The sequence below is a fragment of the Sciurus vulgaris genome (genome assembly GCF_902686455.1).
Source record: "Sciurus vulgaris genome assembly, chromosome: 3".
NCBI lineage: Eukaryota > Metazoa > Chordata > Mammalia > Rodentia > Sciuridae > Sciurus > Sciurus vulgaris.
In genome coordinates, this window is record NC_136463.1 from 167,107,146 (window position 1) to 167,128,490 (window position 21,345).

At 37.8% G+C, this 21,345-nt stretch overlaps 1 protein-coding gene across 1 annotated transcript in view; it reads right to left on the reverse strand.

Moving 5' to 3' along the window:
- Positions 1 to 21,345, reverse strand: part of ABCA12 (ATP binding cassette subfamily A member 12) — a 170,972-nt gene that overhangs the window by 39,123 nt on the left and 110,504 nt on the right. The window contains exons 23-34 of the mRNA XM_079132508.1: positions 20,043 to 20,157; positions 13,497 to 13,826; positions 12,389 to 12,458; positions 12,166 to 12,300; positions 10,621 to 10,776; positions 9,515 to 9,701; positions 7,610 to 7,828; positions 6,347 to 6,543; positions 5,378 to 5,538; positions 3,321 to 3,557; positions 2,842 to 2,992; positions 400 to 652 (exon numbers count right to left, since the gene is read on the reverse strand). Coding sequence (XP_078988634.1) covers positions 400 to 652; positions 2,842 to 2,992; positions 3,321 to 3,557; positions 5,378 to 5,538; positions 6,347 to 6,543; positions 7,610 to 7,828; positions 9,515 to 9,701; positions 10,621 to 10,776; positions 12,166 to 12,300; positions 12,389 to 12,458; positions 13,497 to 13,826; positions 20,043 to 20,157 — 2,211 coding nt within the window. The remainder of the gene's footprint in view (positions 1 to 399; positions 653 to 2,841; positions 2,993 to 3,320; positions 3,558 to 5,377; positions 5,539 to 6,346; positions 6,544 to 7,609; positions 7,829 to 9,514; positions 9,702 to 10,620; positions 10,777 to 12,165; positions 12,301 to 12,388; positions 12,459 to 13,496; positions 13,827 to 20,042; positions 20,158 to 21,345) is intronic.

Below are 21,345 nucleotides of genomic sequence, written 5' to 3' on the forward strand. Positions count from 1 at the left end.
TAATAGTTACAGGAATTTAGGGATGGCCTGTTGTACATGTCACTTTATATTATATAGAATTCTGATGTTCTGCATAATTTGTCAGAACAATAAAATGTTATGTGCTGTATAATACAACAGATTGGGAGGCCACATACAGCATGGATTTCTTGATAGTCATTAAAATACCTATCTACTTGTAACTTTATTTTTACATGAATGCAAAAATTTTAATAAGCTTTGATGGCAACAGAAGTAACGTATCGTAGTAAGTCAAACTGTCCATTCTTTGAGTAGAACAGGTACTGTGGCTTCTATGTCCTTTAGGTTCCTGCTTTCCATGGCAGCCAGTAAGGTCCAGCCACACCCTGAGAAGCATTTTGGAAATGTTTTTTTTTTGGTTTATGGAAAGAAACTCACGCATAGAAGGCGGTCTGTTCATGGGTACCATAGAGAGAGGGGGAGATCTGGATCTCTGGATAACTGTTGCTGGAATCTCTCAGCGTGCCCAGGCCCATGGCAGTGGTCACAAAGACAATGGGAAGAACAACCTGGGCAATGAGGCCTTTCCAGTTCCTGCGGGTGTGGTGGAACCTCTTTATGAGAATAGCTAGGATCTTCTTCATTAGCAGTCCAAAACCATCCAGCCTCTCTCCTCTTGTCAGGACTTTGTCTGGTTGAGGAAAAGAGATTTGACATAGTTCTAAGAGCTCCTTTGTTTTTTCCTTTGTTGCAGGGCTGAGGGTTGAACCCAGAGCCTAGTACGTACTAGGCAAGCACTTTATCACTGAGCTAAGCTCCACCCCCAGCCCGGTTCTGGGAAATCTTAATAAATCTAATAATAAGGTTACTGCAGAAACTATGGATGGATGATAAGATGTGATGTGGTAGGAAAAGCTTTTATTTTAAATATTTGGATTAGAGGTTTAACAATTCATTTGTCAGCCTGGGTCTCCAGTCCCAAATTGAGGACAGACAATATCTGTCTCCTAGAGTATATATAAAAGTACTTTGAAAATTACAATTCATTAGAAAGAAAATAGTCTTAAACATATGCATAGTAATTTCAGTGATTGTAAGTCCAATTGTTTCTAATTCTAATGTGAAGCCCAATGAATTCACCCCAAGTGTACAAAAAAGGAATCCTCTTTCCTGAAGTATAATTCTAGTCCAATCACTTGTTCATCGTATTCTCTTTAGAAGTTTGGAATGATTATGGCATTTTGAAACTCCATTTTTACCAATAGAGTTTCAAAAAAAAAAAAACCACCTCACTTAAAAGAATGTCTTCCTTACCCCACCCCAAACACACTTTGAAATGCTTTTTAGGTGCTGAGAAAATTCTATGATTTCTGAGAGTCAGGGCAGCTGTGGGGACCATAAACTGTTGTTCCCTCCACAGAGTTCTTATGGCTAATACTTCCCGCAGCCTCTAAACATAGGCTCAAACATCTCATTCCCATGCCTGCCACCAAGTATGCCTTTGCATGTGATAAGATGGTGGTATTCGTCAACTCTGTGTATATTTTTAATTTTCCATCACAAATTACTCAGCACAAAAATCATGATCTTCATTTAGCTGATAAGGAAAAATACAAAGCTGCTTAATTTAAAATGAATTCCAATTAAATAGAGTGAACAAGTTTAAATGCAAACCCATATCTCTGCAGAAGGGAATTGTAGAAGTAGCTGAATATTTTGAGTTAATTAGTATGCTTTTCTGTTTCTTGAGAAATTACATGTGGATGACTTACAGGTGTATCAAATGGAGTAAATGTGCTTTCTCAAAGATAATGTCAAGGAGGGAAACGTTTTGACTGAAGAATAGTTTCAAATTATGAGACAAATGCAGAGGCAAATATGTAGCATTTACTTCCTGAAGCAGATGACCACTGTCTAATCAAAGTCCTCAATTCCATGGACTCTACAATTATATTTCACAAAAGATGATAAACGAGGAATGTGTCAGAGGACAAATGAGACTCAAATTCCAGAATTACACAAACATCAGAGATTATCTTTTCTGAGTTTTAGAGACAGGCAAATGTTTAATTAAAAGTTCTGTTCCTAGAGATTTTTCCCAATTTAAGCAAACTATTGAAATGACTACTCCATAATTTATATATCATTTTACTACATGCTTCCATAAGTAAATAGTGCTTCCAGAGGTATAAATTAACTGTCAGAAAGAGACTAAGTGGCAATAAAAGTTATTTTTAAAAGAATCCAAGCCCTCAAAATCATGTCAAGAAACATGGCTTTTCATAGATAAAAGAATTGAGGGGGAAAACCTGCTACTACAGATACTTAGCCAGCAAGTCCAACTTAGTCAATTCAGAAATCTTCCCCTCAAAGCCTTTTCTTGGTCCTTGAGTGATTCAGACCTGGAAGGTGGGGGTGAGGCTTGCTTTCCAGAGAGGTGCTATAAAGAGTGATGATTCTCCCCCCACCCTTTTTTGCAATGACTTTGCTTCCACGGGTATAGTCTAATGACTGGGCGTGAACTCCCTTACAAGATAACCTATCCACTGATGGATAGCACCAGTTACCAGAAGATCTTCACTTGTTAGGCAGAAATATGAAACTGCAGTGAAAACCACTTGCCATGAATAGAAGGAATACCCAGCACTATCCTACCAAGGACATTCTTCCTCATTTTTCAAAGTATTTTTGAAATAGAGAATTGGGTTTGTTCTGATGAATTTTTGTATATTAAAAAGGAAACTTGTGTTTTTCCCCAGGCAATTTTATTTTCAAACCTAAAATAAAACTTAAAGGTCAAATTTAAAAAAAAAATCAAAATTTGTCCTGTGATTTTTCTCACTTATGGGAATTAAGGAAAATATCTACTTTAGATTTTACCGTCTCTGTCTGTGAAGTTGCTACTGCTCACAGATAAATCATCAGGAGTGGAGATGCCATTGGTACTGGAATTCCCAATTTTCTTTTGAGTTAGGTGCTCAAGACTCATAGTACTATTTTTTTGTGACTCCTTAGTCAAGTTCAGAAAGACCTAGAAAAAAGAAGCCACATCACTTGATTAGCATAAAACATACATATCTCTTGTAATTTCTAAGCTCAATTTTGATTGTGAAGTTTTATCACATCTATTGAGACACATATTTCTCATCTGACTTGAAGAGAATAGTTTTGTATGTAGGAAGATAGGTGTTCTGTGGTTGAAGCGACAGTTTAAGTCTGGCTTCCTTAAGAATAGTACAGAAGTCATTTTAAGCTTTTCTGAAGCATTTACTTTAAAATATTATTTCATTTTTTAATATTTGCATATATTTATTCTCAGTTAAAACAACCTCAAGAAATAAAGAAACATCCGCACGTACCTCTTCTACGGTGGTGTCTGAAATACCGTAGCACCCGATGTTGAGGTCGCCCATGCCCTGGTCCAGTGCTCTCAGGAGCGACAGGTAGGCTCCTGAGACTTTGGTGCTGAAGGGAGGGAGCACATAAACAAGCTCGCCTCCGATGTCCTCCTTGAGGTAGGCTTCTGGGAGGTGCGACTGGATCATTGCTGTCACAGCCATGGTGTCACACATCGCATTTGCGTCTAGATTTGGACTCTAAAAGCAAAAACAAAAGTTCAATACTTTTCTTCAAAGTGATCAGAAGCCCTTAATCAGGGGGCAACGAGTTCTCCGAGGTCATTCCAGAGCTGAGCTGGATCACGCACCACTTCTCTGGTGGGTCCCTGTCCCACCTGGGGACTCTAGAGTTGCTACAAGTCCCTGTTTTGCCTGCCTCATTCTCCCACCCCACCTGCCCCTTCTCCAAGCTCACAGCCCACCTCCTTCCTCTCTCTTGCTCTACTCCAGCGACAGCAGTGTGTCTTCTGATGTTGTTGCTAGAGTGCTTCTGCATGGCACGTCCCGCTCAGGAGCTTTGTCATTGCCATTACTTTGCTCCCGCGTAGCAGCATGTCCCCTTCTTTCACCACTTCCAACTCATGGCTCAACTGTTACTTTCTCAGAAAACTCTTCTCTTACTACCTCACTTAAAAACTGGACCACTCAGCATTCCCTCTTTCCCCTCTCCTGGTTTATTTCTATCCTATTCATAGAAATAAATATACTAAGTAATTCACTAATTACTAATTGATAATACATTATTTTACTTGTTGATTGTATCATCCAAATTCCTGACGCTCCACCAGAATATACACCCATTGAGGCCTCAGTTCAATGATGAACCCCTATTGCCAAGCACCGGATTTGGGTACAGCATAAGGCATAATTATGCCTCCACTACATGAATTTCTGAATGAATTAATAAATGTAACAATGGACTACCTTTCATATCTTGGAAGTCACATCGAAGTTATTTAGATATAAAATAAATAGCTGTAGTCAAAATCCACTTAATTGTGCACACATCTTACCCAGTATTGTTAAATCATATGCTGTGTGAGGTGGTAGAGGAATCTTTAGTGAGCATTTTTTGTCCTTAAAAAAAAAATGTAAAATCTCTGCCAGGCACAGTAGTGCATACCTGTAATCCCAGCAACTCAGGAGGCTGAGGCATGAGGATTGAGTTCAAAGCCAGCCTCAGCAATTTAGCAAGGCTCTAACTAACTTAATGAGATCTTGTCTCAAAATAAAAAATAAAAAGGGTGGGGACGTGGTTCAGTGGTTAAGTGCCCCTGGATTCAATCCCTGGTACACACACCTAAAAGTAAAAACTCCAAAGCTCTGTTGACCTGCATTATTTTCACTCTGTACTCAAGGAGTCCTGATCAGGAAGGGAATACATGACTTCATATTCTCTTCATTTGCTTTTCATAAGCATGAAAATTTAAACTTCATTTTATAGGCAGAAATGGTAGGGAAAGTAAAAGGCTGATATTTCTTCAGTAACCTTAAGGTGGAGATCATTCTTACCTAGACTTAGTTTTTTTTTTTTCTACCTTGTGATTAAATCCAGGGGTGCTTAACCTCTGAGCTACATCCCAACCCTTTTTCTTTCTTTTCTTTTTCTTCTTCTTCTTCTTTTTTTTTTTTTTTTTTTGCAGGACTGGGGATTGATTGAACCCAGGACCTTGTGCTCACAAGGCAAGCACTCTACCCACTTATTTTCTATTTTGAGACAGGGTTTCCCTTAGTTTACCTAGACTTTTGTTCTCCGTGTGCCATGTCGCTGACCACCACCAGCAGCATCGCCTGGGACCTACTTAGAAACTTAGTAAATTCTGCAGTCCCATCTCAGATCTAATGAATCAGACAGTCTTGGGGTAGGGTTAGAAACCTGGGGTTTTACTCAAGACCTCCAGGATGCTAATGCTTGCTCAGGTTGGAGCTAACGTCTTAATGGATGTTAGCAATGAATACAGTCAGTGAGAGTCTGCCTCTGACTCATACAATTCCTCCATCACATCTCTCATACCAACCTTCTTCTTGGTGAGTGTGAGATGATATCCATCCCCAAAAGCCTCCTTGAGGTAAAACGGCGACCCACAGCACCGGAGCCCACCCTGCTCCAGGAAAGCGATGCGGTCACTCAGCACTTCAGCCTCGTCCAAGTGGTGCGTCGACAGGATGATTGTTCTGGCTTGAAAATAGCACCGTTGAGAACAAGAGAGAATGAAAAATGAAGATATGCTTCCCAAGATTCACAGTTAGCAGGAGGAAGTCCTGTGACATGTGAGGAGCTAACCGAAAGCTAATTGAAAAAACCGACTAGAAGGAACTTCTAAAATAATCAAAAGGAAATTCAGAAGAGGTGTGCTTACATATTTGGGGGGTGTTTTTCATACAGGTTGGCCCCAAATAAGCATTTATGATGCTGTCTGGGTAAAAGTCCATCACTGGCCGTGGGGGCATTGGCAACTCTCTAATCTGTTTTGTTCCTGTGGCTTCATTTGGCATTCTCCCTCTCTCTCTCTCTCTCTCTCTCTCTCTCTCTCTCCCCACTTCATTTCATTTTTTCAATATGAAAAAGCAATAATTTTAAAGACTTTTTGAATATTCCTCTCTGATTAATCCACTCCACTCTGATTACTCCTTTGCTTCACATCCTGTTAGCACTTACTTAGTCTGTTTTCAGTTTATTTTCATTTGTGTATGTTTGGTATCTCTAATTAGATTCTGAGCTCTCAAGGCAGACTTTGGAATGTCTGTTGGATTTACAGGCTCTCAAAAAGGCCAGTTAAGTGCTCAGCTCACAGTGGGCACTAGATAGATATTAACTAATTGACCTAGAAGTTTAGTTGCGAGGAGGGGAATCTTGGGCAAAGAGAGAGCCCATCTCAGACATTTAAAAGATATTATAAACAGAAAAGGCTTCGACTTGCTTCTGTGAATCCCAGAGGGCAGAGTTATGATTGTTGAGTGGAAAAGTCACAAGAAAGTGCTCATACCAGTTTTGTTCTTGGATATCACATCCCATATACTTCGACGAGAACAGGGATCAACCCCTGTGGATGGTTCGTCCAAAATTACTACTCTGGATCCACCGATGAGAGCTATGGATATCGACAGCTTCCTCTTCATTCCTCCTGACAACGTTCCAACTCTCTTATGACGATGGCTATACAGTCCAGTGTCCTTTAAAGTCCTTCAAAAGTACAGTGGTTACTTTTTTTACTGATTGGCTACTGAAATATTAGTATTCACTAAGCAGTTATCATGTGTTCAGTAAGGTGCAATAAGCTATTGAGAATTCATAATAGCTTCTTATTATTTATCATCAGTGGGACATACAAAGATTGAAAAAAGGCAATATACAGTTCATTCATTTGACAAATACTCAGAGTATCTGCCTCTTTTGTGACGGATCATGTTTTAAGGAGAAAAGAAGTGAGTAGGTAAAGTTTCTACACATAAAGAGATTGTGTGCTAGTATACATGTGTGTATCAAGAGGCATATGGGGGAATGCAGTCGATAAACAAGTTTATAATGTGCCATCTGGTGATAAGTGCACTAAAAACTGAAGCAGGGTATATGAGATGAAGTGTGCCTGGGACATGCTGTTAGGCCTCTACTTTACATAGGGCAGTCACCTCAGAGAAGGTAAGGTTTGAGCGGAGAACAGAAAAGTGGACATTTGACCAGGAGGAAGTCAAAGGCGGTCTGGAGAGAGGTGCTGTGGTTTGATGGAAGAGTAAGTAATCAAACAGGTCGGTGTTTCAGAGCAGAGGGAAGGGGAGGACAGTGAAGGAAATGCAATCAGAAGGAAGCCTGGGGGCAGGACGCGCAGTGTCCCGTAGCCTTAATAATGACATTACGGAGTGTTACGCCGAGTGTGCCAGGAAGTCACTTCAGGGTCACGCAGGAGCGACGTGGTCTGATTTGCAGTTGAAACAGATCACCCAGTCTGCTCTTGAAAGAACAGATTGTATGTATGAGGGAAGAGTAAAAGCCAGGAGCTCAGTTTAGGGACTTGGACCAGTGTGGCAGCCATGGAGATAAAAAACAGAGGATTAGGGACAATATGGAAGTTAAAGGGAAAGAGTCAAACAATTTCAGGATAACCAGCTGGTGAAGTTAATGACATTAAATGTATATAAACCGGAGAAGTAGAAAAACTAAAACCCAATTATTTTGTGGTAAACATCCCCTATTGGTATTGTCACTAGAACTTGACCAAACAAGCTATGCTCTTGTCCCTGCCATGACTCACCTTTTTACTTCCTCGTGGAGTTGCTTTTTAGTCCAGTGAGGAACTTTGATGGAGCCATATAAGAGAAGGTGTTCTTTAGTAGTGAGGTAACTGAACAGGACATCGTGCTGCATGCAGACCCCCATGTTCTTCCGAACAGAGTCAAGGTCTGTTTTAATATCTTTTCCATACACAAAGATGGTGCCTGCTGAGGCACCAAACAGTCCAGTCAACATGGAGCTGGAAATGAAGGAATGATAAATGAGGTAAGGACCAATTAGTGCTACTCCTCCATGAAATGCCCTGGAGGGTCCTCAAACTCAAGATCTGTGCCCTCAAGTCCACATCTTCACTGATCTTGCGTTCACGTACAGGTTGTGCCAACTGGAAATCCATCACTTTGGCACCGTCCTCTTATCTTGGTCTTCTATCTCACTCCCATTTCTCTATTCTTACGGCTGTCACCACGGGACCAGCTACCATCACCACATGCCTAGCCCATGGTTGTGAGCTCCCAACTCTTCTCCCCACATACGTTGGTTATCTGCCGTACCATTCTTTACATTGTGACAAGAAGATTCCCACCTAGATTTTCCCCATCTGGCAATCACTTAATACCCATCTCTTCTCTCCATTATATGCAAGCCCCATAGGGTCAGGAAAAGGACCTGTTTTCTCACCATTATGTCTCAGCACCTAACCAGGGCCTTGTAATGAATGCTTTTGGATTAAATAGGGAATCAAGAAAATATGCAACTTACCCATAAAAATGCTTTGAGATACAAATAGCATGTTCATTCTTCATATTTAAAATTTTATATTTAGAACAATAAAATGGGGCAGGCTCAGTTTAAATCACAGCCTCTTTAAGTGCCTTCTCTATTCTCTTTCCTCACTGGCTTCTTATTTCCTATTAGGAATCTTGCCTTTTAAGCATTGGATTCTCATCAGAAAGTCAACTCTAGCTTTAAACAGGTCACACAAATAAGAGAGGCTCTATGTTCACTCTTTTCATGACCTTCCTCTATCCCTTTTATTTACAAAAATATTTTCAGTTTTTTGGCAGTCACTGAGCTTACTCACAAGGCTTGAAAATACGATGTGCAACAACTGATATATTTTCCTAAACAAAGGCAAGTGCTATCATCGATAGCACTGACTAAGCAGCTAAGAGCAGTGGAGGCAAAACAAACACACACACAAAATTTAAATGTCATTTTCACACATTTGAATCACTCCCCATAGGAAAATACTGCTTAAGAGATGAGTGAGAAAAGACAGTCCACATACTGCCTCTGGCCTTTTTGATTTTTATCTGATAGCTGGTGACTCTTTTGTTTCCTTATGAATCAAGGTAAGGATTTCCTGTGACGGAGCAGCAGGGGCTGTGTGTGTTCACACCAGGATGTGCAAACTCAGTCTTACACAAGGACCATACTAGAAATCCAAATCAATGAAACAGGCTGGATGGATGTGGCAGTGCAGATTAGCAGAGACCCAGGAACAACCAGAAAGCAAATGTTCCCCTTAAGAGAACAGCCCTCAATGAGCTCCAAAAAAATTGTCTCTGCCTAAGAATGTGGACTTAATGTTGCAGAACTTCCCATTACCTATGACATGCCAAGAATATTTGCCTCTGTTTGGAAACTCCTCATGTTTAAATATTAGCACCCAAATAAAAATCTTAAGCTGTATTAAGTAGGCCAACTCTAGGTGGAACAAGCACACATCATCTGTTTCACCTGATCTGGGCTTTGAGTTCACAGTTTAGGACTTCTGATTTAGATTCTAGTATATAAGTTGAACCATCTTATTCCATCTGGGAAATGTAATAACTTAATTTTTTAGTAAAAGACATTAGTTTACAAAAAGAGCTATATGTTTTATAATATGCTCCTGTGATAGTAACTGTTGGGAATAACATACATGGTAGTGGTTTTTCCAGCTCCATTGGGCCCCAGCAATGAAGTAATGTGCCCTTCATAAAAGTTCAGATTGAGGTTATCAACAGCAACTTTGGAGCCATAGATCTTTGTGACTCCGTGCAGGGCAACTCCTACTGGGAGATCTTTAGGTTCTGGCTCAATGTTGGAGGGTAACATGTATTCAGGACCTGAAGAGAAATCAGAGGAAGGATTGGAGGTTCACAAATAAGAAAATATACCGAGAGCTAGACTTTTCTAGAAGACTATATAAATACAATCTTCCAAGCAAAAAAAAAAAAAAATAAATAAATCCAGAAACAAATGATTTACTACAGTCTTCAGTCTCCTTCTTACTTGGTTACAGAATGAATGAGGCGGGAAACCACATTCTCTAAGGTTTAAATCAGGCACTTTTGTTGGTAAAAAGCAATTCCAAAATGCACTTTCACAAATCATAAGTTCTTTTTACTTAAAGAATCTTGAATATTCAAAAGATAAGTCTGAGGCTTTGTCCTCTGATTAGGCAGGATGGTATCAGTTTGCAGAATAAATATCTACAAATTGTGTTTTATACGGAGACAAGGCTAGCTTGGATCCGTGGTTTACAGAATCTAGTGCATGAATTACTCTCTATTTCTACAGGCAACACCAATAGTTATATGGTTCATCCTTACTTTATAAGATGACACCACTCACCCAATGTCAGTAAAATATGAGCTTTGAACTATTTTCTAGCAAAAGTGATGGGTTATACTAAATTACCCTTATTTGTTACTTGGTTACTCCTTATGACCGGTGGCAGATGGCTGGAATTAGGGGTGTATACTGTGGCCAAGGAAGAAAATATCCCTCTGTGTGAGTCTAACTGGACCACAAAGGGATCTACAATCTTGGCCTAATTAGTACCATATGCTAACCAACAGAGCTAATGAGGCCAGAAAAAGCCACAGTTCAATCCCCATAAGAGCCCAAACCCATATGTGTAGACCTGTTCATCCATGACTAAAAGGAGGATAATATTGCCATTTAGAAAAACATGATTAAAACTATCGGTCATGTAATTTTTATATCATTTATCTATAATAATAATGCATGTTGTTGACCTACTTGTTTTACTGGCAGATGGGTTGGTGTTCTGCATCATGATGTTGGTGAACATAAGACCATTGCTTTTCTCATGCTTCACCTCTGCACAGCCAAATCGCTCCTTCCAGTAGGAAGGAAGGATTGGAAAATACCAAGGAGCTGCCATACCGTATGTCCCTGTAACGAGCATGTATTAAGAAAAATGATTATTAATTGATTTTTAAGACAAGCATCAGGAGCTAAGCAATAGAATACTATGTGTTTTTCAGAAAGTAACTTCCATTGGTTAAGTTTTATTTTTATTTTATTTTTCAGTGCTGGGGATTGAACCCAGGGCCTCACATATCCTATGTAAGCACTCTGTCACTGAAATATACCCCAGCCCAGTTTCCTTTTTTGGATACTATATAAAAACTAAAGGGTAGTCTCAGTTTCCAAAGTCAAGAATATAATCTCTCTTCATTTTTTTTATTAAACAGCTTCGCTGAGGTACAATTATATACCATAAAATTTATGCAATGAAAGTGTACACTTAGGTGGTTTTTATGCCATCTATGAAGTCATGTAAGCATCACCACAATCCAGTATTATTACATTTCTGTAACTCTAAAAAGTTCTCGGCTCCTTCCCCAAGTCCCAGGCAATTGCTAATCTGCTTTCTATCTATACAAACTCATCACTTATAGAAGTTTTATGCAAATGAAATCATACTGTTTCATTCATTTGCAGCATTGAAATGTACAAATATAAATAAAAGTTAATGGAAAAACACTTAAGCATGTTAGAAAGGATGACCTCTGGAAACCCAGAAAGGAAGCCCAGCTAATCTTCCACTAGAGTCTGATCAGTTGTCCTTAGAATTAGAGACTTGGCTTTTGCCTTTTACTATCTCATTCATATTTTTTGTTTTTTAAATTTTTAAAATTTGTTCTAAGTAGTTATACATGACAGTAGAATGCTTTTCGATATATATCATACATAAATGAAGTATAACTTCTCATTCTTCTGGTTGTACATAATGTAGAATCACATAGGTTGTGTAATCATAGGGTAATTATGTCCGGTTCATTCTATTATCTTTCCTACCCCGAAAGCCCCTCCCCTCCCTTCACTCCCTTCTACCTAATCCAAAATACCTCTATTTTTCCCTAGTCCCCCCTCCTATTGTGAATTAGCATCCGCATATCAGAGAAAACATTCGGCCTTTGGTTTTTTGGGATTGGCTTATTTTGCTTAGTATGATATTCTCTAGCTCCATCCATTTACTGGCAAATGCCATAATTTCATTCTTCTTTAGGCTGAGTACCCTCTCACACTTTTATTTGGAAAAATTGGGTTGATTTGCCACTATTCCATGTTTCTTAATTTACTCCATTTTAAAAAGCATATCAGAGAGAGTATTCGACAGTGCATTACCTCCAAAAATTTCTGGTTAGTTTTGTTGGGATTTGAGGATTCTGTTTTAGAGATTACATATGGTGAAACAACTACTAGAACATATACATTAGCTGACTTACAAGGATAACAACCATAAAAGGCATACATCTGGAGGAGGGATGTTCGTACCTGGGAAAACATTCCTGACATACCAAGCAATGAGGAAATAAATGAAAGAGTCAGCAAGGATTAGACAGCACAGCCAGCCAAATGAGGTGGTATCATCCTGGACAGGGGAACTATACATATTTTCCCACTGAAGACCTACAAAGTGAACACAGATGTTTATTCTCCTGTGACACATGTCACAGCTGTGAAAGATAAAATCTAGTTTTAAAGAAAGCAAACCTACCAACACCTTGCTCTTCATAGCGTGCAATATATTGACTTGCATAGCTGAACGCTGTTGGGGACAGCAGGCTCTGGGAAGAAAATGAACAGCAGTGACAGTTCATACATTTCACCCAGATGAACCTTAAAAGACTTAAAACATGGGCCTTTTGTGTAGGTAACATTGATGCTCACTCTCTAAGTGTTCTTAAAACACACAGGTCCCTTACCAGGCATCCTACGGCTCTAGGTGGGAGTGGGGGAAGGAGACAGTAGCAGAATACACAAGCAAGAAAATTAAGACTTGGAAAATATTTGTTAAAAATCCAAAAAATATATTCAAACTTATTAAATATTTCTCAGCAATTTAAAACATAGGTCATTACAGAGTAACACAGTATTCAGACCAAAATCAAATGAAAATATTAGGGGCCAGAAGATGTTTTCACTTTATTAATTTATTTCAGGTAAAAGAAATATTATGAATGGAAGTATATTAAACCATCAATTGGTTGAATACTGTTAACTGCCACAAATTACAAATTTCAATTTTGTTTAAACCCAAAATATTCAATACTGGATTAAAGTAATTCATCACTAGGTCCATAAACAGCAGTGTTTTAATATGAGGGAATTTGCTTCTTCTTCATAAATTTCAAACTGCATAATCTTTATTCTCAAATTAATTTGGTGCTTTTGAATGAAAAGGCAGAAAAAAGATTTCAAAGTTGATATACGTTGTCAATTTGTCTGTCTTTATACCGATAAGTTATATTTTGCATGAAAACCCATGACAATTATCCATATGAGAATAGTTCCAATGCCATAGCTCCAAAATATTTTTTGATGATTCTAAAACATGACCTATTCCATTTTAATGGTTCTTTTCCCAGGAACTATTTCTTAATGGCAGCACTTATTATGGCTCAGGAAGGCGTGAGGGAAAAGATTTCTTTTTCATAGTCTTATGCTTGTATGGTATACAACCACATAGGAAAACAGTCATGACTCTTAAGTTTACTTTGCTATCAATGAGTTTCTCAGTTTGGATAAGTGAACCTTAAGCTTGAGAATAAAAAAGGGGGGAATCTACTCATCTCACACACTGGCCATTCAGACAGTTGACTTACCACAAATACTTTCACTACATAGCTCAACTCATCCTCAACTGTAATCAGAACAATAAATGGAAAGAAAGCAATGACGTAGATGAGGCTTCCAATCAGAGCTGCAATGTTGGTGTTGTTGAAGAAGACACTGATAAGATAGCTCATGGCAATAACGGAGAAGCTGTAGTCCGAAAAATACAGGAACAAAATGAACCCATTTGTTTTAGGAAGAATGTTGCCAAACTTGAGTATAATGATGAGAATGGTGATGGTAACCAGTAAGAATCCAACACTCTCTATAAGCCAGGCAAAAAAATGACTGCAGGAGTTCACCCCCATCATCTTCATGTACTGTAAGAAGGAGAAAGTGTTAGCTGCTCTCAAAGATGAATGGCTCCTAAGTAACAATTGTTTTTGTATCATGACAAAATGTCCAAGTCTCCAAATACATGGAACTAGACATCTTCATGATTTACATAAATCAAGTATTTTTCATGCTTGCTATGTGAAATATGACTATTATACCTGCTCCTAGACTATATTTTTCCAGAGTGTCCAACATGATGAATATTTTAGATGGTGGTGGCATTTTTAAAAATTACAGTTCTAGGGCCTGGGATGTAACTCAGTGGTAGAGCACTTGCCTAGCATGTACAAGATCTTGAGTTCAATCTCCCAACACCACAGGCACACAAAACAATTGCAATTCCACTTGATAACTGATATCTAGCTAATATCACCAGATGAAACTAATTTAGAATAGATCATCAAATTTATGGTGTCTCCTACAGAATTTTACAACATGATTTTGACATTTGTGCAGGCATGAATATTTCAAGCTGGTGAAAACCATGCTGGTTTAACTTCAAGTTCAATATAGAGAAAGATAATATAAAAATCTACATTTTTTTACTAAATACTAATGGACAACACAATAATTATTCATCTTCCTGAAAGAAATAAAATTGACCCAATTCCCAAGAATTTAGAACATGGGATGTTTACAGCAGCTTTCCAAAAGTCAAACTATGAACCAGTCTAGGTATCCATCACTGAAAGAATAAATAAAGAAAATGTGTGGTATACACATAGTAGAGTTTTTTTTTTTCAATCATAAAAAAGAATGAATTATGTCATTTGTAGGAAAATGGATGGAACTTGAGAACATTATGTTAAGTGAAATAAGCCGAACAGAGAAAGTCAAGGTTTGTATATTTTCTCTCTACGTAGAAGCTAGCAATGATAAAGGAAAAGAAATGGGGAGTATCTTATGAAAATAGAAGGAAGATCAGTGGAGTAGTGGAAAGGGATGGAAGAGGGGGTTAAAAGGGGGAAGGGAAGAGAAAAAGGGACTGTTGGGAAAGATGTCCAAAATTATAGTTATATTTTGCACATGTATGAATATATAACAAATTCCACCATTATGTACAATTAAATGCACCAATGACAAATATGAAAAATAGAAAAGAAATTTAAAACATGGGAGCTTGGGCTGGGAACGATGGTGCATGCCTGTAATTCTAGCAGCTTAGGAAACTGAGACAGGAGGATCATGAGTTCAAAGCCAGACTCAGCAAAAACAAGACGCTAAGCAACTCAGTGAAGACCCTGTCTCTAAATAAAATACAAAATAGGGCTGGGAATGTGACTCAGTGGTCCAGTGCCCCTGAGTTCATTCCCTGGTACCAGAAACACACGCACTCGCACGCGCGTGCACACACACACACACACACACACACACACACACAAACATGGGAGCTTGGAAGGGAGACCTTCCCCATCTGTAGCATTCACAAGCAGTGGAGGTCAGGTTTGCCATCCTGTTTTCCAAACAGACATTCACACGCCCACAATAAATTCAGGCATCTGAGATGTCCTATGTTTTTCTCTCAATTGACATCCTTCAATAACTCACGATATCCTCAGGGCCAAATGTTCCACCAAGGTAGGAAGACAAAGCAGCAAGATGTGTTTGTGCACTAACTCAAGAGATTCTGAATGATCTAAAGTCCCCTGCACCTTGTTTGTCTTAGATTTGAGGACATTTGGTACTCTGGAGGAACCTGGATCTCCTGTTTTCAAGTTTCAACAATTCCTGATTAATGTTAAGCTTATGGATCTAATATTCCATTTTTAAAAGGAGCAAAAGAAATGTTCTACTAACACCTTTATAACTTTTTTGTTATTGTTGTTGCAAAATCAAGAATTTTCAATGCCCCTTCCTTAAACCTGACTTGTCTAGGAAAATAATAAAATAAGAAATGCACTGGATCTTTTGCTCTTTGAGCGAAAACAGTGATTTTTACCATCTGCTTTTTGCAACTTATCACATTTTGATAACTCTGCTGCTCTTGTTGTTACCATGGAGACCACTACCTGACTGCCAACACTCTAAGCTGTGGGCTTTAAGTTAATCACTACTGAGAAAAAGCCTGTGACTTTTCCTTTTAACTTTGCCCTCTTCTTCACCTTCTGTCCCTACTGCTTTTCTCCTCCTCGGCCTTGTTCCCCTTTATAGATAAAACTCAACCTATGTCTCCATAGGAATGGAAGTGTAGGTCAAAGTGAGAACTTTACATAGAGCAAAGATTCACTATGCAAAGTTTCCCCCAACTAGGTTTGCTATTATTGAAAACAAAATTACACTTGAGTGTGGAAAAGAGGCCTCTTGGATCTTATTCCAGAAATTCTTTCCCTGTCCCTGAGAAAATTACTGTGTCATGTTTGATAACTATTCTTCAGAGACATTAATCAATTCTCATATCATTATGATATGCTAGCTCTTTTTACTTGTCATTTCTGCTATTTATCTTTTGAGATTTTTACTGAGGGTTGGGCTACTTAAATATGATGGGGGAGATATGGAACCCATATAACAATACCTAAATTTTATGTGTCCTATACTAAAAATATCTCTCTCCACATCAAGTACAATGTATGTCAGTAGTAGGCAATGTCAGTGTATTTCATAAGGTGAATATCAAATATCTAGGACATATCAAAGCCATGAAATAAAGCTGATGCCATGTGTATAAACATGATTTTCTTCCCTCACAACTGAAAGCTGCAGTAGAAAACATTTATGTATCTAGAATATTTTCCACTCGGAAACTTGTTAAAAGATAATCTGGCAAGCTTGAAGACCAGGACTAAAGATATTTATTATTGTCATTCGGAAATTTTTGAGACTGAGGATGTTATTCCTATTTCTAAGAACTGATAAAAGTTGAGACTGATGATTTTACTTTTGATTGAAACAGGCTGAATTAGATGTTTCCAAAAGTATTTACTATTTAATGCTCTAGCATGAAACTTCAGAGTTAAACTTTAGGATCGTATGAAGTGAGAACAGCTGTTATTCATAAAGAGAAAGAGCGATGAGAGCATATAAGCCATCCATAAATTATCCAGATTCACTGCCAACTCTGTGATAACAAACAAGACCAAGCTTGCTGACAGAAGATGGCCCACTGAGGACTGCTGGCTGTGCTTTCTCGGATGCCATTAGTTCCTCCTCAAAGTGACAGATGTCAGCTTCGCAATCAAAGAATCGTTTGTCCCAAGCTTCCCAAACCTGCCAGAGCAATTCATCAATATCTGATAACCAGTTGCTCAAGGAAAGCCTCTCTGCACAGTGGTCAAAGCTGGTCCCAGTTTACAGCAGAAAAGAATAAGAAAGAGATGCGGTAAGATTTTGGGTGTAGGTGTTAATACATTCATGAGAAGCTTATATACAGAGGTTGACACTAATACAGAAAAAGAAGTCAAGAATGTTCATATATTTACTCAACAGCAGTGTTGTCATTCAACAAGTATATCATGTCTGATTCATAAGGAATAATGACATCTTCAACTTCAATATTTAAAATTCTCTTCAAATAGATATTTTATTTATTGATTGATAAGATACAAAGGATGTTGTGATTATTACTTGGAATATTCTGAATTCCTACCAGTGGGGTGGATAATGTATGTCAGAAAAGCATAAAATAATTATTTAATGTGAATCTCCAGAGGATTAAAAATTTTGCATAATTCTTGGTAACAGCCCACAGGTATCTTAAATTCCTCGTATGAATTGAGAGAACTTCAGAATTCTGTCTCCAGTTGAATATAAGCACTGAAAGCTCTATCAATGTGTTATTGGATCAAATAGGTGGAGCTAATCCATAAACATGAAAATAATAAGAAAATAGACTCTTCTCCATGTGTTATAAAATCACCATTTTATAGCTTCGAGATTTTATTTGTTAAATGCCAGGAATGAAGAACGAAACTCAATTGAAAGTCATTTTAAAAATAGTTGTTTTTAAACTATATGATTAATTTAAAAAATAAACTTACTGGTGCTTAATATTTGGGCTAATTTTAAAGGTCAAAGATTCACTAGAATCATACTACACAACAAGGTCAAAGATTAATGGCTTCATTGAGCTAGCAATTAACTTGGTTTTCTTGCCCAGATTTTAGAATAATTACAGAAAGAAAGAGATAGAATATTGATTTTCTTTTCCTTTTTGGTTTAATCTGAATGAAAAGGAAGTAGAAAATCGGTGACTTTATACCTTAACTGAATATAAAATGATGGTATTAAAAAGTAATTCCAAGTTTCTGGTAACCTAACAGATTATCCACTGTCATCCTCAAAATTCCTGAAAGGTCTATGCTATCAAAATAAGACCATAAAAGTGAGGTGTTAAGTAACTCAGTTAGATCTTGTCTCAAATAAAATACAAAATAGGGCAGGGGGCATGGCTCAGTGGTTGAGTGCCCCTGAGTTCAATCCCTGGTACCACACACGCCCTCAAAAAAAATGTCCTAATTTCAAAGGCCTCAAAAATGTGAAAAAAAATAGCATTTAGAATTGACAAAATGTGACCAATGTGGGTAACTGAGTAACTCCTCTGTTCTCAGTTACTTTCTGAAAGTATAGTACTGAGTGAAGTCTAGATTATAAGACTTAAGAGTGTTTAAGGGTTTGGCCCCAGTTGGTTAAAATTTCAAAGTTAATGTCGATCATATGAAGACACAGAGCTACCAAACAAACTGGTTCTCTGTTAAAAATATGTCTTTCATGTCTTCAGTTGTGAAAGGACTCCATTCTGCTCTGATAGTTTTTGGTGACACACATAGACAAAGACATAGATGCATTTTAACACAAGATAATACAATGTGTGTGGAATATACACACGTATATTATAGACACTTGTATACATTGACACACACATACACATGTGTTTGCTCTCTCTACCACCAGTAATATTTTTAAGGTAGATATTTATTTTGAAGAAAAAAAGAACTTAGTTTCTATCGCAATTTTTTCACTTCAAAAAGTTATCCTTTAATCTGTGAAGATTTCCTTCTAAGCACCAGGAAACTAAGAGAGAGGTACAAAATAGAGACTTGCAATGAAAATCATGGTCCAGGGTATGGGCTTAAGTTTCCAAAATGGAATTAGGAAACCATTGTCTACAATCCTGATTACAGCAGGGTTCAGACCAGTCAATGAGATGTTTACCAAATTGTAACTGAAGTATAAAAATGCATCCATGAAGATCAACCATAATTCAAATATAAAATATAAGAATTGTAGGTCTGAACACTGGGGCAACCCTGCAAGCCGGATGCTGAGTGGACCAAAACTCAAAGCACTGACTTGTGCTTTATCAGGAGGAACTATCAATTTCCCAGGAGTAAAGGTAAGGTATGTCCGAAGAGTCCAGTGGACCAGCAGGTGACTCTGACCTTGTTATTTCAGATTTTCAGCCAGGTATTGAAATAATTAGTTTTCCCCCATTTTGAAACATTTCGACTTTCTTTCCACGATTAAGAATGGACTCATTCCAGGATGGGCAGAAAAAACAATTTCTATTTAGATGCAATCTAAAAAGTACATAATTCTTTGTCACAAATTCTAAAAAGAAGTAAGACATTTTGGATTTGGATTAAATTTTATAAGGAACATGCCCAAGTAGAGACCATGGTTCACACATCAGGTCCTATCTTCTACCACTATGTATTATTAACCCCATCAGCTGCATAAGGTGAAATTCTTCATTTCCATAAATTAGAAGTCATTGGGAAATGGAGAAGGTGATTGAAGGAGACAAGGTATACTGGGGAGAAACTTTCTTTGAGAACCAAAATAAGCCACATGTCTGTATTCATATCTATAACATCTACATTTGAAGTTGTTTAGTTACCATGCCAACAATTTTCTGCCTTAATAGTTATTGTTGTTGTTGTTATTTAAACTTCCCTTGTTAGATTCTACATCCTACAGGTAATTTGGGGGCAGAAAGATACTCTTAGGATCATAATTATACTCATCTTATTCAAAATTATTCAGATTGTTTCTCAGAAGTATTTACTAAATGACTTTTACATTGATTTTTGAGAAAACAAAATAAGGCTGCCTTTGTGATTTGTACAATGTTTGTCTATCCATTTTGCTCATAAGGTATGGGTTAGGTTTTCTGAGTTTGGATAGGCATGATGAAAATCATAATAATTAACTGTTCTATGAATAGGATAGAAAGACATAATAAGAAAACATTCCCAACATACCTCATGAAGCCGGAGGTCTTTCTCATAAACAAGCTTTTTTACAAAAGCAGCTATAAATACAACCCAGGCAACCATGAGCACAATTGGAAGAGAATAAGAGACACTGGTTAGGAAGCTGTAAAACAAAACAAAAGCAATCTAGTGACCAAAATGAATGTCAGCCTTACAGATTGTAATATGTAAAGAATACACTCCCTCCTACATTGAAATTATTTCCCGTTTGGAAATTGAGAATAATAATATGACTCCATTATTTATGAAACACAGCACTAGCTTAACAGTGGGCGCACGATTTTCCTGCTGTAATGCTGATGGAGTGAAAACACACCTCTGGATTGTTAGATAAAGTTGCCATATTGTTTAAATTGTGTTTGAGTGCCCTGTCCGAGAAATAATTATTACAGATATAATTGCAAAGCTTAAAACTCTTCTGTCTAAACTAAATTCTTATCTAAAAGGCAGATTTAAAATTAGATGATGATTGGTTTATCTAACTAAAAGCTGTATCTTCCAAAATTACTGTATTTATCTACTCTTAGGAAACTCATAGTTATTATTAAACTAAATATCCCAAAATGAAATATAATGAAATCCAAAGCACTTTATTTAAAATGCAGAGAAAGAACTTGGATTTTTCAAAGGAATCTAAGGAGATGTTACATAAATATTGTAGAAAAGGGTTTTTTTTGGTAACACACTAAACTGGAGGGTCACTGGGAGACCTCATAAAACCCCAAGTGTCCTGAGTGACCAGCCCACAACAGCTGTAGGTTCGAACTCAGTGGTTCTCAAAGTCTATCGTGCATCAGAAACACCAGAAAAGCTTATTGAAACACAGATTTCTGGGTCCCACCCATAAGCTTCCAATTTGTTATAGATGTGATAGACCAGGAGTTTGCTTTGGAAACAACTTCCCAGGTGCTACTGCTGGTCTGGAAAGCCACGGTTCTGAGAAATACAGCCCTTCCATAGCTGAGGCAAAGGCAGTAGTTTTCAATGGAACTCTACATTGATCTGTTTTGTCTCTTGGGTTCCATGGAAGCTCTCATTTGGAGAAAGATCCAAGGCCATTCCCTTTTGTATTTCATCAAACAAAAGAATTACCTCAAGTCCCCCAAGAAAATGCAAATATTAATGGATCATGACATCACTATCATTCGTTATCAATTTAGAATGCAGAAATTTATCATCATAAGAGAAATGGGTGTGATCCAGTGGGGGAGCAGGGGAAGCTGGGGCCATATCCATTTTTTTTTCCTGGTAAACTGGCATGAGATAGGCATTTATAGAACATTAGTGAGAT